The 15,719-nt window shown below is 40.8% G+C and overlaps 1 protein-coding gene across 1 annotated transcript in view; it reads left to right on the top strand.

The window, feature by feature from the left end:
* The window catches only part of gbe1b (glucan (1,4-alpha-), branching enzyme 1b), a 90,450-nt gene that overhangs the window by 9,650 nt on the left and 65,081 nt on the right, over positions 1-15,719 (top strand). Inside the window, exons 3-7 of the mRNA XM_047594085.1 lie at positions 4,132-4,247; positions 6,420-6,545; positions 8,051-8,186; positions 12,442-12,532; positions 15,082-15,291. Of these exons, the coding sequence (XP_047450041.1) occupies positions 4,132-4,247; positions 6,420-6,545; positions 8,051-8,186; positions 12,442-12,532; positions 15,082-15,291 (679 nt within the window). The remainder of the gene's footprint in view (positions 1-4,131; positions 4,248-6,419; positions 6,546-8,050; positions 8,187-12,441; positions 12,533-15,081; positions 15,292-15,719) is intronic.

The following is a 15,719-nucleotide window of genomic DNA, read 5'->3' as shown; positions in this document are numbered from 1 at the left end:
CTCTGAGCTCTCTGTGTTTTATTGCCATAGAAATGTACCCCATATGGCTGTGAACAACCTGAAATTAAAGCCGCTGACTTATTTTTTGCTAATTTGTAAACATAATGTGAACCTTATGTGAAATCTTCATTTGTTTTTGGTCCCAAAAGGTGTCCTCATTGTGTTTCAGGGAAGCACGCAGCGGGTTCCTACGACAGAAATCAATTTGCAATAATGAATCTAAAAAGAAAATGGAACTTTAATATAAAGTTAGACACACTGTTGGAACCAAAAGGGAAAAGAGATTTGAGTGCAGACAGAAAGGTTGCACTTCTTCACGGCGCATTAAATAAGAAATTCAACATTTCTGCTTTCCCGAACACAAAAGGGCCAAAAATTAAGAAAAAAGGGCCGAGCGTACTGTGGTGCTGGGGTATCGTCCTTTTTGATCAACCGACATGGGATTTGGAAGTGTGTAAGATATTGATTACGCGGGGTAAACTTGCATACTGAACGTGAGATCTTTTGAATGTGGGAGCGTTTGTTAATATTTTAGTAGCTGGTTATTTCATCACCACTTGCAAAGTTGTTGAGAGAGTGCAACCGCTGTGTTTGCACTGAAATCTCGATTCCCTCTGGTTCCAACTGTGAAAGTAATTTCAGGTTGATAGACTAAATATACAGAAAAAAATATATATATTTATTAAAAAAAAAAAAAAAATTAAGAAGACAGATTACGCCATCTGTTGAATATAAGGTTATGCAACTTATTTTTTTTTCTTTTTAGTTGTACAAACACTAAAATTTCTTCTTCGAATGCTCCGGTTAAAGGTTCGTAATCAGTCTTGAACCTGTCTCTCCCCTTTGCATCACTTCTGTTAATACATAAAATATCCTTAAAGGAGTTCATTTTAGAGGTACTTTAAGCGCAAATTCTTTATTCTATCAGAACTGTCTTGGAAGCCCCTGTGCAAACACTGACGTGACTCCGTCTTATGAGAAAAAAAATAGTAGAGAAAAACGGTAATAGGGAGGAGGAGAATAGGTGAACAGAGAATCACCAAGGGCATAAATCTCTATGTGCGTCTGGATAACTTGTACTTGCACCGTCTATACATGATAGAAACATGATTAAATGATGCTTATTGGTGATACATGAAAGACACCACACCACAGTACTTCAGAAGTATTTTACACTACATACACCGATCAGCCACAACATTAAAACCACTGACAGAAGAAGTAACATTGACCATCTTGTGACAATATAATGTTCTGCTGGGAAACTTGGGTGTATGGATGTTACTTAGACATGTAGCCCCACCCCATAGCAACGACACTCCATGCAGCAGACATCCCCAGCAGGATGCGGCCTTAAATGGACGCACACACACACAAAACTCTTTAGGAACAATTCATAAAACATGAATGATAGGACAATGTGTTGACCTGGCTTCCAACTTCACTAGATCCCAAACTGATCAAGTGTCTGTGGGATGATCCACAGAGGCCAGACACCACGGGACACCCTCAGAAGGCCCATTTCCGTTGTCTGATGAGTCACAAGGGAGACCTACACAGTATGAGGAAGGTGGTCATAATGTTATGCCGGACCGTGTCTATTACTCTAACTGGGGAAGCCAAAAAAAAATGCATTGATGCAATCTAAGCGAAATGTAACAGTAGTTGACGGACCTGTGCACTACAGTATTTACCTCACCACAGCATAAACACATACAACTGATCGTAATACAGTGTTGGTGCTCTAACTGAAAATACTAGCAGTAATACCCTCAAATTGACACCGTGCAGAACTGTAAATTAGTCATTTTGTGTGTTGTCCATACATATTTTTAACGCCAGTTAGTTCTCTTTCCGCCGTCCCTCTTCCTATAGCTATTCCTCCTTTTCCCTTTCCTTTTTTAATTATCTTCCCAAGACCTTGGGCAGCAGCTCAATTCCAACATTCAATTCTGTGAGAGATTACATTTTGACACGGCTCAGTCATATTATTTGATTTCAATTTCATAGTAAATGTGGAAACAGCCCAGCAGCCCTAGTCATGAATATGGTGCAGGTTGGATGCATAATGCACAGTTTTTTTCAGAGGAGTTTAAGCAAAGGGAGATAAATAAATTGTGAAAAAATATGACTCGGCCTGCCTGTGAAAAGAGCCGGTGTTGTGCTCGGTCACTTCTGGAGCATCTCCTGTGATTCATTTCCCCCCTCCCGCCGTTGTTTATGCTCATGAATAGCAAGCAGATACGGATTACAAAGTAAAAACCACATCCTAAATTCCCATGCCAAGGTGTCCACTTTATAATAAATGTTTTGTGTCCTAATATATTCCTGTCAGTCAATGACAATTGGCAGTGCGGTATCAGCAGATTATGAATGTAACGTCTCTCTGTTGTTCCCGCAGATAAAATTCAATGAGCTGTGAAGTGGGATTTTATCAGTCCTCCTTTTAGATGACTGGGCTTGCTGCTGCTTTACTCAGTGTCGCAAAAGTCGCAGGATGCTGGAGAACAAACACGACAGGGAAGAATTATGTCAGAGGTTTCAGAGGAGAAGGAGGGGAAGCGAGGGAGGGACAAAGAAGGATTGTAGAAATATGAAGCGGCGTCGTGACCACAGGTCAATGGCGGCTGGTGGTGAAATTTGCAGGGTGCGACAACAAATGCGTAATTACATAGTTAACATATAGTTAAAATAGTTAACAAAGCAGCAAAAGAAACATCACCTACAATACACACAAATACACTATACTGTTTTAGTGCTCAGTAGTTCACTGGTCTGGCTTCAGGACCCACCATGACAAATGACGGCAATAACTGAATTAATACTCAATTACTGTTTTCATGCAAAATGAATGAAATATAAACATGCAACTACTGAGAAATTTATATAAAAAAATAAATTCAACTCAAATTATGTAGGTGAGAATCATCACTTACTGAATGTATGACAACCAACAGTGCACTATGGAAAAAAAAAAATCACGACTTGGCCCTGACCGGGATTTGAACCCCGACCTCCCGTGTGGTGGCGTATGTCACTGACTTCTCCCTGCTCTCCGCTCAGGCACGAGCAGCACTCATGACCACTGAGCGGACTGAGGGCTGAATGAATTTAGCCCAGGTGATCGTTGAATGACGGGGACGTGACATGACACCTGTCACACAATTACATGAATGAAAGCTGACCGGGGTGCACATATTCTGTGTTTTTGTCCATTTGGTGCTGTTGCTACCATTGGTTTCACTAAAACTTAAAACAATCTGCTGTTTTGTTGTTAAAAAAAAATAATTTTCTCCTCTTATTTTGAGTTAGCTTGGGAGGGCTTAGCCCTGTTGACCCACTTATACCAGCCGTCCCTGCCACAGGTGCATTTTGAAATAGAACAGCGTCAAACTGTTGTTAACACAAAGCAACGTGGCAGCGCTGTAACTGCTGAAATGAGGAAGAATGATGCTGTTTTAATTGCTATTAAAATGATCAAATATGCTGTGGTTGGATTTCAAAATTCCTGACTTTGGCAACTCCTTGTGCAACGTTTAAATATGCACAGGTTGCCTGCATTATTAAAGTAATTTACAAAAACTGCTGTAATAGCATCAAGCATGGAGAGTTACAAAATAATTCATATAATAGAAATAATAGATGTAATAGATGTAATAGGTCCTTCTATCAGACGATAAAGTACAGTTCAAGTGGGGATTTTTGTATAGTTTTACATTTTCTTTGTGTTTGAGGTAATGGAGGCAGGCAAGAAAAGTGAGGATTTAAAGTCCTTTAAATGGATCTAATTTTAAAGACTGTGAAGTTCTGCTTCCGGTTTATTTCACCGTCGACTTAGCACTTGTTCTGGGGGTTTTCAGTCCTGGGTTCTATATTTTTATTAACGTTGTATAAATGGATTAAAATTGAATACCCAGGACAAACATAATTGCATGTGAATAAAATGGATTGTTTTCTAGCATTGTAGGTCCCTGGCAAAATCATATCAAAAAGAATACAAAGAGACATGTGTTTTGTGGCTGATGCTGCTGTCGTAATAAGCCCTATCACTTTAACACATGGCCGTCTTTGATCAGGATGTATCTCTCTGAGCTGGAAACCAATTAAACTGATGTGTCCATTTACCCGTAGATGGCTGGAACAAATTCTCCCACCCTTACACCAAGAAGGAATTCGGCAAGTGGGAACTCATCCTTCCACCCAAGGATGACAAGTCTCCAGCTGTGGATCATAACACCAAACTTAAGGTAGAGAACAGAACATCTTTGTGCTCATTTTCGCACCCTCGGTAGGTATCACCTTGCCGCGATGATACAGGGACTTGTCGCTATAATGTTCGTGGGAGATTCCCTGTCATGTGTGGCGCCTTGTGAACCAAGTGAAAACCTGGCGTGTCGCCATCAACAACATGTCACGCTCACGGTGCGGGAGGGAGATTACTGTATGTACACAATCTGCACAGTGGAGAGGGTAGACACACCTGAGGGGCCCAACTGATGGGTTTTATTTCAGCTCCCATCTGTGGCGGGCATCCCTCAGGACATTGTTATGTGTTTGCTCTGCGCAAAAACACAGCGCACGATGGGTGTACATGATTGGTTTTAAGCTCTAGTAAATAATTCATCGGGGTTAAATGCAAAGTGTGCACCTCCCATTATGCATTGTCTCCCAAGCAAACAACGCGGATGAGAAATAACTCAGAAATGAGATGCCAGGCGCAGAGAGGATGGCATCGCTACGTCTCTCTCCTTGGGCCCGGGTCACTGTTGGCACACTCCTGCGCCCCGGACAGGCTGCCCAACTCCCATTGTCAGCGGAGGTCAGTCTAAGGACGATAAGAAGCAGATGGAAACGCTGGCACCTGGCCTTTCCTTGTGCACCCCTGCTGCCTATGAATGGCTGCCTCGCTGTGAGCTCCACTTTAGAATTAGTTCCACAGCACTCCCTCGTGGAAGCCCAAGCCTAGCTCCAATCACTCTCATGTAGAGCAGCTTGCCCTTCCCTCCCCTTTGTTCAGGGCCCAATTTGTCTCCATAAACAAGCAGTGTCCTTTTACAGGTACGATATTTTTCAGTGAGCTCATTATAATGCAAGTATTCAAGACCATAAAGAAGTCAACAAAAGTGTGACGTGCACGCACACCACACGTTCATTTTTATCTGCACGTAACTTCTTGCTTATTGTTCATGCATCTGTCTTTTATTTTTTTCTTTAATGTGCATAATGCTGGCCAATTTCTCTGAAGGACCACCACTCCGTCAGGCCTTATACCAGTTCATTTATCCAACTATCTTTTCCTAATCCTATAAACTGTGAAGCATGTCATAAGGCGAGCCAGGCAGCTAACCCCCGGGTGGCCTAGCCATAATGAAAAAACCCCAGAGGGGAGTCTGGCCAATGGCTCACACGCAGGTGGCATTGGAACAGTCATTATTTCACAACAGTAGCCAGAATTAGTTGCCTGTTTCTGCAGGGAACAAAACAGGGTGAACACATACTGTGGGTAACGCCATGGGATCGATTTCTTGGTGTTTTTTTCCCAGGTCTCACGCTGGCTTTCTCCTTTCTTATTTGACTGATGGAGACAAAGTAACTTGTCAAACTTCCCAACTAAATTTATTTTACCCCTTCCAATCGTGAATTGCAGACATAATAGATGAAAGGCAGAGGATAATGATTTAGATTTCCTATTTTTCGAAATTGCTCCCTGGCTGGAATCCCTTGTAAAGATGGGCCAGGGAGTTGTTGGTGTTAAAACCAATAAAAGAGTTGCACTGCTCACAAAATATAACGCAGCATAATAACCTCTGAATCTAGATTTACCGCAACAAGTGTTCCAATCAATATTGTAGCCGTTTGTCCTCCGAACAATATTATGTGTGCAGAGCTTTAGAGGCCTGTGCACCGCTTTTAAAGCTGTGAGTATTGCATTAGAGGGTGCGGGCTAGCTTTGCGGAAGGGGAGACCGTGGGTTGCAGGTTGACACGTTTTGAAAAATGTTTGGTTTATTGGTTGAACAATCTGCACCATCTTTCCGAATAATGGATGGGGAGAAACGGCACAGTTTTATGATGTATGCATTTCATGGTTGGAAGACGAAAATAAATGCTGACAATAAAATTGCATACGTCTGGGGACAGAAACATGCAGGACTCGCAGAGATTATGAAGCCTCTGATGATTTGTGGCCAGATCTCCGAAACTAGACTGAGCTTCATATTCTTTTCCCTTTTCACTGTAGTTTATAAACTGTTACACTTTGTCCCTTTTTCCTGAGAGTTGTTGTCCTTTACTCTGTCTCCTTATTGTGTGTTGCTTTCCTCTCAGCTTATATAACCATGCGTCTTTTCAATGTCTGTTCTGTGTTACTGTTTAAGTGCCCTTGCTATAACATAAAGCTCATTTGTCTTATTTTCCCAGGTGGTAGTTCACACCCCGGACGGTGGGCGCCTGTACCGGATCTCGCCTTGGGCAAAATATGTGACCAGGGAGGAGAAATCAGTCATCTATGACTGGGTTCACTGGGATCCCATTCAACCTTATAAGGCAAGTTATTATTTTAATGCATTACTTTTTACCCAAAAAAATCTGTAATAATTTCAGAACTGTCAGTATTGGAAAAAGCATAAATTTGAAGTCACTATTATTGTGGATCACTCGGAAGTAAGATTTATGATTATATTTTTTTATATTATATATTAAGTTGCAAATATACCAATGGTTGGGTTGGGTGCCACACCAGAAAAGGATATTTGATTTTTTTTTTTTTTTTTTTAAGAAATTTGGTTGATTTTCAAAAAACATTTGATCATATCTGCTTATTCCATCTGTACAGAAGCCCTAAGCGGCCATACATTCATACATATTATTTCCTCTGAGTTCATTTCCTCTATTTTCTATTTTATTTTACCAAAGCTTAGTTTTCTCGAGATCTCTAGAAACGTAATCGTGAAGCACAAAACAAATGGCTCGCCTTACAGTAGACCTATTACATTAGGCTATTATTTTACTACATTATAGTGTTAAGGGCATCCATCGGTTAGCATGAGGGAACTGTCTTAAATTAAATATCGAGATCTTGAGAAAACAAAACTTTCTTTTCCTGAGATAATGAGATAAATAAGTGGGAATCTCTAGAAAATAGAGGAAATTAACTCGTTATCATGGGAAATGGAAAAAAATAATAATATGTGAACCCATGGCCGCTTAGGGCTTCCGTACATCTGAGCCTCTGAGCTTTTCTTACTGCAGTGAGGGAGATACCTATATATGTTCTGAGTAAAAACCTTCATCCTACGATGAAACATATGGCTGTAGTGAAATCAGCAGTCACATCCAGAGTGACAGTTAATGCATAGTTTTAGTGTAAAAATCATATGAATCCTGTGTAATGGCCTCCACAGTCAGTAGATCTCAACTCAGGTGAACACCAATCAAAATATCGTTTGAAAGAATGACATTCAATCACTCCGGTAGTTCCGGAGACTTTGAACCACATCGCTGTTTGATTTTAAGGCAGCCTTGCATCTTAAACGTAAAGCGGTTGAGGCTGTTCTTAATGTGGGTGCTTGACGCTGCTGATTTGAGAGGCTCTGAATGTGTCTCAATGCTACTTGATGTCCTTAGCCCAAGAGAACAATAAGAGGCTATTAAAACCCACCTTGCTTTCTTTATCGCTTGTTATTTGGCACCATTTTAATTAGAGAGGCTCTCTCACTGCCAGTATATTTGTTTTATTTACAAGTGGTTCAATCATGCACTTCACATAGTGGGTGCAGAGCTCCTGGTGGGCAGCCCTCAGGAAGTATGTTCCATATATAAAAACAGATCGCCCTTCCTATTGTGTAACACAGGCAGAATGAATCATAGATATTATCACGTGTAACATGTGTAGAGCTATTATCACTCTCTGTGGTAAGATATTGACCCAGAAAGCCCACACTTTGACTCTATGGCTCGTAATTACTCAGCAGAGGTATCGTATTTTTAGCATGTTTTTTTTTTTTTAGACTCCATCATGATTTTCTGTCCACTTTTGGTTCCCTCTCCAGCAAATCCACCCTCGACCAAGGAAGCCCACAAGCGTGAGAATATACGAGGCTCACGTGGGTATCGCTTCACCAGAGGGAAAGATTGCCTCATACACCAACTTCACAGTCAACGTGCTGCCTCGCATAAAAGATTTGGGTAGGAATATACTTTACATAAGACTATTCTCTTCTCTTTCGGCTTCACTTTTACGTAGCTGGATATTCAATTCTTGCTTCTCTCGCCAGGAACAGACAGGATGTGAAGCATTTAGATGAGCATATACATTCCTACACATCAATTCTGAGCCAGCTAAAAAAATATATTTGATGGGGGTCAGGAAAGATTTTTTTTTTTTTCTTCCTATAACTCCCAGTGTCAGCGCTGGTCCATAACATAGCAGACATGCTGCCACGCTGCTTTGAGTGCCACAGTTCCTCCAGGATCAGTATTTTTCAGTAGCAGACCTGCCACTCTCGCTCTACATAAAACCACATCAGCAAGTGAACATCCTGTTTACTGGCATGACCTCGAGGGATCACTGACCGTTGGGCAGTGTTTTGTAAAGGAGGCTCCACAGCACAAGTCACACCACACAGCAGTTACTGCACCAAAACTGACAACTTGTTTCCGTTTCCATGATCATGACTCAGAGAGCCAGTGGTGGAGAAAAGCCATCTTCCTGCACCTTGAACCGTTCAGTAGCAGACATCATACATGCTTATATTTTGAGAGTGGGATGATGTTATGGATAAAATGACACATTGTCACAGTTAATTTGATGGATATTAATGTGAACATAAGTAAGGTTTTTAAGCGATATTTTCAGTTGACATTTCTGACGTGTTTGTGCTGATTAGTTCAGTGTAACTCATTTGTGCTCGATGGTGGGCTGATTGATCGGTTGAACCCCTCTGGTTAGATGTCTCCGGCTGTTGCATTCATTCTCGGTTTAATTGAACAGGATTCTGGCAGTTTATTTATTGAACATTGTAACACGAGTCAAATTAGACCCGTGCAAGATTTACAATCTCTGACAGTCAATAGATTTGTTTCTTTTTTTTTTGCACAACCTTACTCGTAGATGAATACGTAAGTACAGAATGATGTGGTTAACTTCAGGACGTTAGAGATGCATAATAAAACATTGGTCAAAGTTTTAGTGTTTTTATAAAATATGTCACAAAGCTGTCATTTGGTTTAAAAGACAAGAAAGAAAAGAAATGCATTTAAATGAGGAGATGAAGTTGGAACAATAAGTGCAAAAAAATGAAGGTCAATAAAGATAAAGAGACATCATTCTCTTCTGTGTTTAAACCACATACTTTCTACTATTGTGCTAAATGTTTTGTCATCTTATCGTAGACAAACAAAAAACAAAACTAAAGATTTTTCAATGCTTATTTTTAGGAGTGCTGGGCTAGACAGCCCTATGATGCATTGTACTGTAACAGCCCTGCACTAAAGCTTGTCTCCTTCAAGGTTCTGGTATTCATTATTTGTTTCAAACTAATGAGAGAACTTTTCATTGAACTGCATTTTCATTTTTGCAGGCTGTGGTTTGCAGCACTGTTGAATTGTATTGTGAAATACTGACACGTTTCCATATTTTCGCAACCGCCCTTCGGTCAGTGGGCTACGACAAATAACAGAAACACTTTAGAGTTTAACTCAATGCAGCGCCACAAACCACATCCTGCACAACGGCCATCCAGGTGAATTACCACCTTTCTTAGGATGTTACAACAATTAACAACAATTCACTGATCAGGCATAACATTAGGACCACTAAGAGGGGAAGTGAATAACGTGCGACAATTCAGTGTTCTGCTGGGAAACACTTGGACAAGCACCACCCACCCACACCAGACCAGGCGCCTCCACCCCTTATCAGTGACGCTCCTTGATGGCAGCAGCCATCCACAGCAGGATGCAGCCTGACACAAGACTCACACACAAAACACTAGTCACTACAAGACATGTCCATTCCCTGATGAGTCACGGCCGTTTTTGGAGGCACAAGGGCGACCTGCACGGGTGGTCATAATGTTATGCCTCATTGGTGTATGACAGCTTTGGAGGGGGATTTTATTGTACATACATAAGTATGCATTAGTCTTCAACTGTGTACCCATTATTTTGGCGTATTGTAAGCGTATTGAAATTACTTTACAATTTTCCCCATTTAGTGTAAGATGGATTTCTGGCCATGCTTCTCCTGCAGTTTTACTTAGGACCAACCTCCCCTCTGCCAAATCTGTATTTCGTCAAATTTGACTAGACTTCCTGAAAGATTTTACAATTTGTTAAGATTAATCCCCAAACTATGAATCCTCATCGAACGCAAAACATCATAAAATATCATACGGTGCCTTTTTCCACTCCTGACTACGTTTCCGGACTTGACGATACGTCTCCGTTTCTATATTCTTTAATTAAGAGCAGTATAGAGGCATCGCTGTGGCTGTGAGTGTTGTTCCTTCTCGTTACACGTGAGGCTAATTAACTGCGCCGTGTGATTAATTCGCCCAGCTTTGCGCCTCCTCTCATGCGCGATGCGGCGTTATTTTACATCCAAACACAGCCCGCTGCGCCGACATTATCACGACGCGCGCACGTGACCGCCGCGGCAAACCGGGAGAAATGTGATAAATGCTGTTTTTCTTGGTCGTGTCATCCTGTTAAGCAGGTAAGGAGGCCGCCAGAGTAAATGCTGTCAAAGAATCTACCTGCAGCAGCTGAGGGATCCTGCACAATGGGATTCTCTAGGCTAAACTCCACCGTCTCCAGCGATGGCTGCCTTTGCCTGCCATTTCATTTTCTTGACTGAAAGAGAGTATATATAAATATAAAAAGAGAAACTTCCTCTCACCCCAGTGCTTTGTCATACTCCTTCAGAAGGCAACATTTTTTCTCTCTCTCTTCTTTCTCTCTTGCCTGAAACGAAATATATAAATAAATCTGCTCCGCACAACAGTGAAAAACCGAAGGGCCTCCCTCTGGAGTGCTCGGTGGCAGTTTAAAAGCCTGTTGTTCTCTTATTCATCGAGGCTGTTTTCGTAGGTCTTCTTGAAATGTTGTACATGACCTCCTGACTCTGATAGCTGGTGTTTCCCTTTTGCCACAGCTTGTCTTAGGGATACTGTCAAAAAGGAAAAGCCCGGAGCTCGCATATACAGTGTGACTGACACAGGGCAGAGAGTGTCAGCTCTTAAAGATGTTTTCATGCCTTCGGTGCCAAGTTAATGCGACCAAACGCATCTGAAATTGGAGATTCCTCAGATATCTCTTCCAAAAAGTTTTCCACTATTCCGTGTGGCCAGCCAGCCCCACACAACGTGAGGATTATTCGCATTTTTTTAGCTGCTGTTTGGGATACCATCTGAGCAGCGTGTGTTCGTTAAGAGTGAGTCGTAGGAAAAGAGAAGAGGCGAGAAGAACTGTGCCCCCTCCAGTGATTGCAGGAAAATGAAGCAATACAAATAGACAGGATGTAATGCTCTCAATAACACAGAAGCACCAGGATGTTAAGCAACACTGCATCACGCTGCCAAACAGATCCAACACAGATTTTATGATCATCCATAATTTAGTGTTTTACCCACAGCTAATAACCGGATAAAAATTTCATCAGTTAGACAAAGTTAGCCCTGTGATATGGTAGGAAAACATAAAATTAATTTTGAAATGCAGGATGATGAAATATTCTTTTCAACAGTCTATAGAAACGAAAAAAAACAAAAAACGAAAGGAGACGTCAGGCAAATATTTAGGCACCTCAAGAGATTTGATGTCTCAGACAAATTTTTTTTTTTTTACCAAGGTCTCAGATCTTTAATAGGCTTGTTCACAGTCGGTGTTAGGCAGGGCCATGTGATGCAAATTTCAAAGCTTTCTAAATACTCTGACTCCTCAAATCTTGTCCCAACAGTCAGCAGCCATGGGCTGCTCTAAGCACTGGCACTGTCAAAATTAAAATAATTAATACCCACAGGAGAAGGCTATAAGAAGATGGTGAGGCGTTTACATGTAGCGATTGCATTATTTTGTAATGCTAGAAAGACCAATAAAACCCCCCAGTTTTACCGCATAAGACCTTCAGGAATTGATTGAGCTTACTCTGGTTCTACTGTGCAGCTGCTCTTAAAATATAATCTTCATGCGAGAGTCATTAGAAAATCTTTCCCAAGTCCTCACCTGCATCAGAGGTTTGCAAATAAGCATCCAAACAAGCTTAATGTTTTCTGGATACGAGTCCTGTGGACCGATGAAGTTAAAACAGAAATGTTCCGGCAGCGCTGAGAAGCCAGGGCATCTTTTTCTCATGCAGACAACCACAGGGGCACCCAGACCGCTGTGTTCTACTGTATAACAATGTATTTTTTTTTTCTCTTTCTTCTATCTTTTTATCCAGGTTACAACTGTATTCAGCTCATGGCTATCATGGAGCATGCCTATTACGCAAGCTTTGGATATCAGATTACAAGTTTCTTTGCTGCTTCCAGGTAAATATTTGACAATTTTTGTTAAATATTAATATACTGTATTATATAGTATTCCAAAAAGCGTAAAACAGAAAAAAAAGGCAACTGGACTTGTAGAGTTTCTTGAAGACATTTCACCGCTCATCCGATGGCTTCTTCGGTCCTTAGAGACTGGTGGGAAGTTGAGGTTCTCTGTGGTAAAACCCATTAGAAACTTGCTGGATTTGTTTCTGTAAGAACAAGACACTGGTGCCACTTAGATCAGAATTTGAACTTTTTCAACTGGAACGGCCCCCGAAGTCACATTTTCTACTCAGAAAAATTACTGTAAATAATTCTAGTAAAAAAAATACCGTTACCTAAATTTACAACAATAGTATCAGGAATTTTTTTATAAACTTTAATTTCACTCTGCACTGAAAAATGTTAATTATATAACATACCAAGTTATATTTGGACAAGGCACACGCTTTCATGGACACCTGGTTTTCCGACTTCTGTAACTGGAACGCCGATAACCCATGTGTGACGTTCGCCCTCCGAGGTAAATGGAACGTATCTCAAGGTGTGAATGGGGTTGAAACTTCTTGGGGACAGAAGTTAAGACCGTATTGTAAATTGATGGCAGATTATATCTCAGTCCACCTCCTCTGTTAAGAGAAGGTTTCTCCACTTTGACATAGATGGCTTCCTTTACTCCTCTCTCACACCATCTGTCTTCTCTAAGATTTTGACATTTCTATCTTCAAAGGAGTGTCCTTTGTCCTTCAGGTGTAATCGCAAAGTTAAACCGTCAAAATCTTCGCCAGAGAAGACAGATGGTTTGAGAGAGGAGTACATTCATAGGCTAACTACAGCCGTTAATGGAATTATGGTGCGTTGCATTTACCTCGGAGGGTGGAATTCGGCACTGGGAATGACGTCACTACTGAGTTATCAGCGTTGTAGTTACAGAAGTCGGAAAACTAGATGGCCACGTCCACAAAAAACTTGGCTTGTTTGAATATAACTTGGTGTGTTCAGAATTTGCATTTTTTGAGTGCAGAGTGATACTGAAGTTTTTCAATAATGCTTGATATTAACTAATATTATTGCTATGATGTTAAACTGATATTAGGCCATTTAAGTTACACAAATTGTAAAAATACTCAAGAGTTTTAATTGTTTTAATTTTTAATTTAAATATAGAAAAAAATTCGGTATTAATCACAGTTTGCCACAATGGTATTTCACGCAGTTTTGGTTTTATCAGGCTATAGTTTTTAGCCGTTGTTAGCACGACATGGGCTACATGGGTAGTTCTATAAGACATGAAAAATTACGATGTAACAGCATTTCAACATATGCATGTGGAAAAATGCTGTCTGTGCAACAAATTTAATGCGGCGAAAACGAATCAGAAGTGCTAATGAAGTGAATATTGCAGGAGCATCTAATTACTGTTTACTCACGGGGCGGCCATCTTGGTAACTCAACTCGAGGGTAGTGAGGATTCAAAGGCTTTCTGAGTAGAAAATCCGACTTCAGGGGGTGTTCCAGTTGGAAACTCCAACTCGGAACTTGGAGCAGAGTTTCCTATTTAACTTCCCACCAGTCTCTTAGAACTGAAGCCACTAGAATGAGCAGCAAAACGAAGAAAGAAAGACCTTTTTAAATGCCTTATTGATTACCATGACCTAGATAACTGAGAACCTTCAGACATTATATCCTAGTATTTAAAAGTTGTGGTCTGGATGGTCTGTAGTGTTTCACAACAGTATGTATTTGCGTTAGATGCATTGCATACTGGATGTAATATGAGAGACAAAGGCTGGCCTGTCCGTCTGAAGACAACATTTGATCCAGTATTACCATGCAACAACAGTATAGCCTGATTTGTCTCTTTGTTTTGACAATCTCATTTTCCTGTGTAATTTACTCCTCTTTACCTGTTACATGTAGCGTCAGCTCTTTAACCGCTGCATTTCACTTCGAAAGTTGCCTCTTGGTGTTTTATTTGGATGGTTGAATGAGTCAGGAAAGCAAACTGAGCGAGCAACTTCCTTCTCAACTCAGTCACCTCGAATCAAGGTTAGGAAGCCTGACACCAGAAATAATCTCTCTGTAAATACATTTCCTGTTAATCCAGAGAATGGAGGGAGTCACAGATAAAGGTGAACTAGTCCGAGTCTTTATCTTCTCTCAGAGATCCTCCAGCCTTGCTCGGAGTAGACCATAAACCACAAAGAGTAGAGTATATATTGTAATTTCACCCTTGATTGATCGCATAGTGTAATTTAAAACCTTAGTGGCTGGATGCCGGGAAGCGGAGTAATCCTGTCACTATGTGCGCTATTTTGCTAGAGAGCTGATATAATGATATAAAGGACAGACGGGAATGTTATTGGACAATATGAGGAGTGTATCCAAAGACGTGTTTGTCCTTTATAAAAATAAATGATACCGTATATCCAATTGGCCCAAAACAGAAAGGACAGTCTTCTACAAAATTTAAAGTTATAATATATAGTGGTAGGGTGGGATCAAGATGTGATACACTAATGGAAATCTGTATATATGTGCATTTGTAGTCGCTATGGTACCCCAGATGAGCTGAGGGAGCTGATTGACGTGGCTCACTCTCTGGGCATCATGGTGCTGCTAGACGTCGTTCACAGCCACGCGTCCAACAACACAGAGGACGGCCTGAACCGCTTCGATGGCTCCGACTCCTGTTTCTTCCACTCTCCACCCAGAGGGGTGCACAGCCTGTGGGACAGCCGCCTCTTCAACTACTCCAGGTACTCTAGCATACCTCATGTTTATATATGAGTATCAAAGCAGACATATATGTATTGATTGGGCCGTATACATGTTGATTGCAGTCAGTAAAGGCAAACTGGCCCTTGCAGCTATTTATTGGAGTATAAGTTTTCACAGCACGTCTCTAATTTTGAATGCGTTTGATGAACTGATAAATTGACACAACACGCGCTTTTCAGCATTATTATTTTTTAATGTGTCAGTCACAAGTTTTCCATTTTTTTTATTTTATTGAAATTAAAGCAGTTCAAGTCAAGTGGTGAACTGGCAGAGGTTAAGAAAATGTTACACAAAACTGAAAAATAATGTACATGCCAGAATTATACAGAATTGCCTTTTATGGGTAAACAACTAAAAGCTGTATTAGATAGATACTTTGTTATTTATGTGATGAGTGTGATATGGT

The sequence above is a fragment of the Mugil cephalus genome, chromosome 9, assembly GCF_022458985.1.
Source record: "Mugil cephalus isolate CIBA_MC_2020 chromosome 9, CIBA_Mcephalus_1.1, whole genome shotgun sequence".
NCBI classification, from domain to species: Eukaryota; Metazoa; Chordata; class Actinopteri; order Mugiliformes; family Mugilidae; genus Mugil; species Mugil cephalus.
This window is presented reverse-complemented; position numbering and strand designations above follow the sequence as displayed.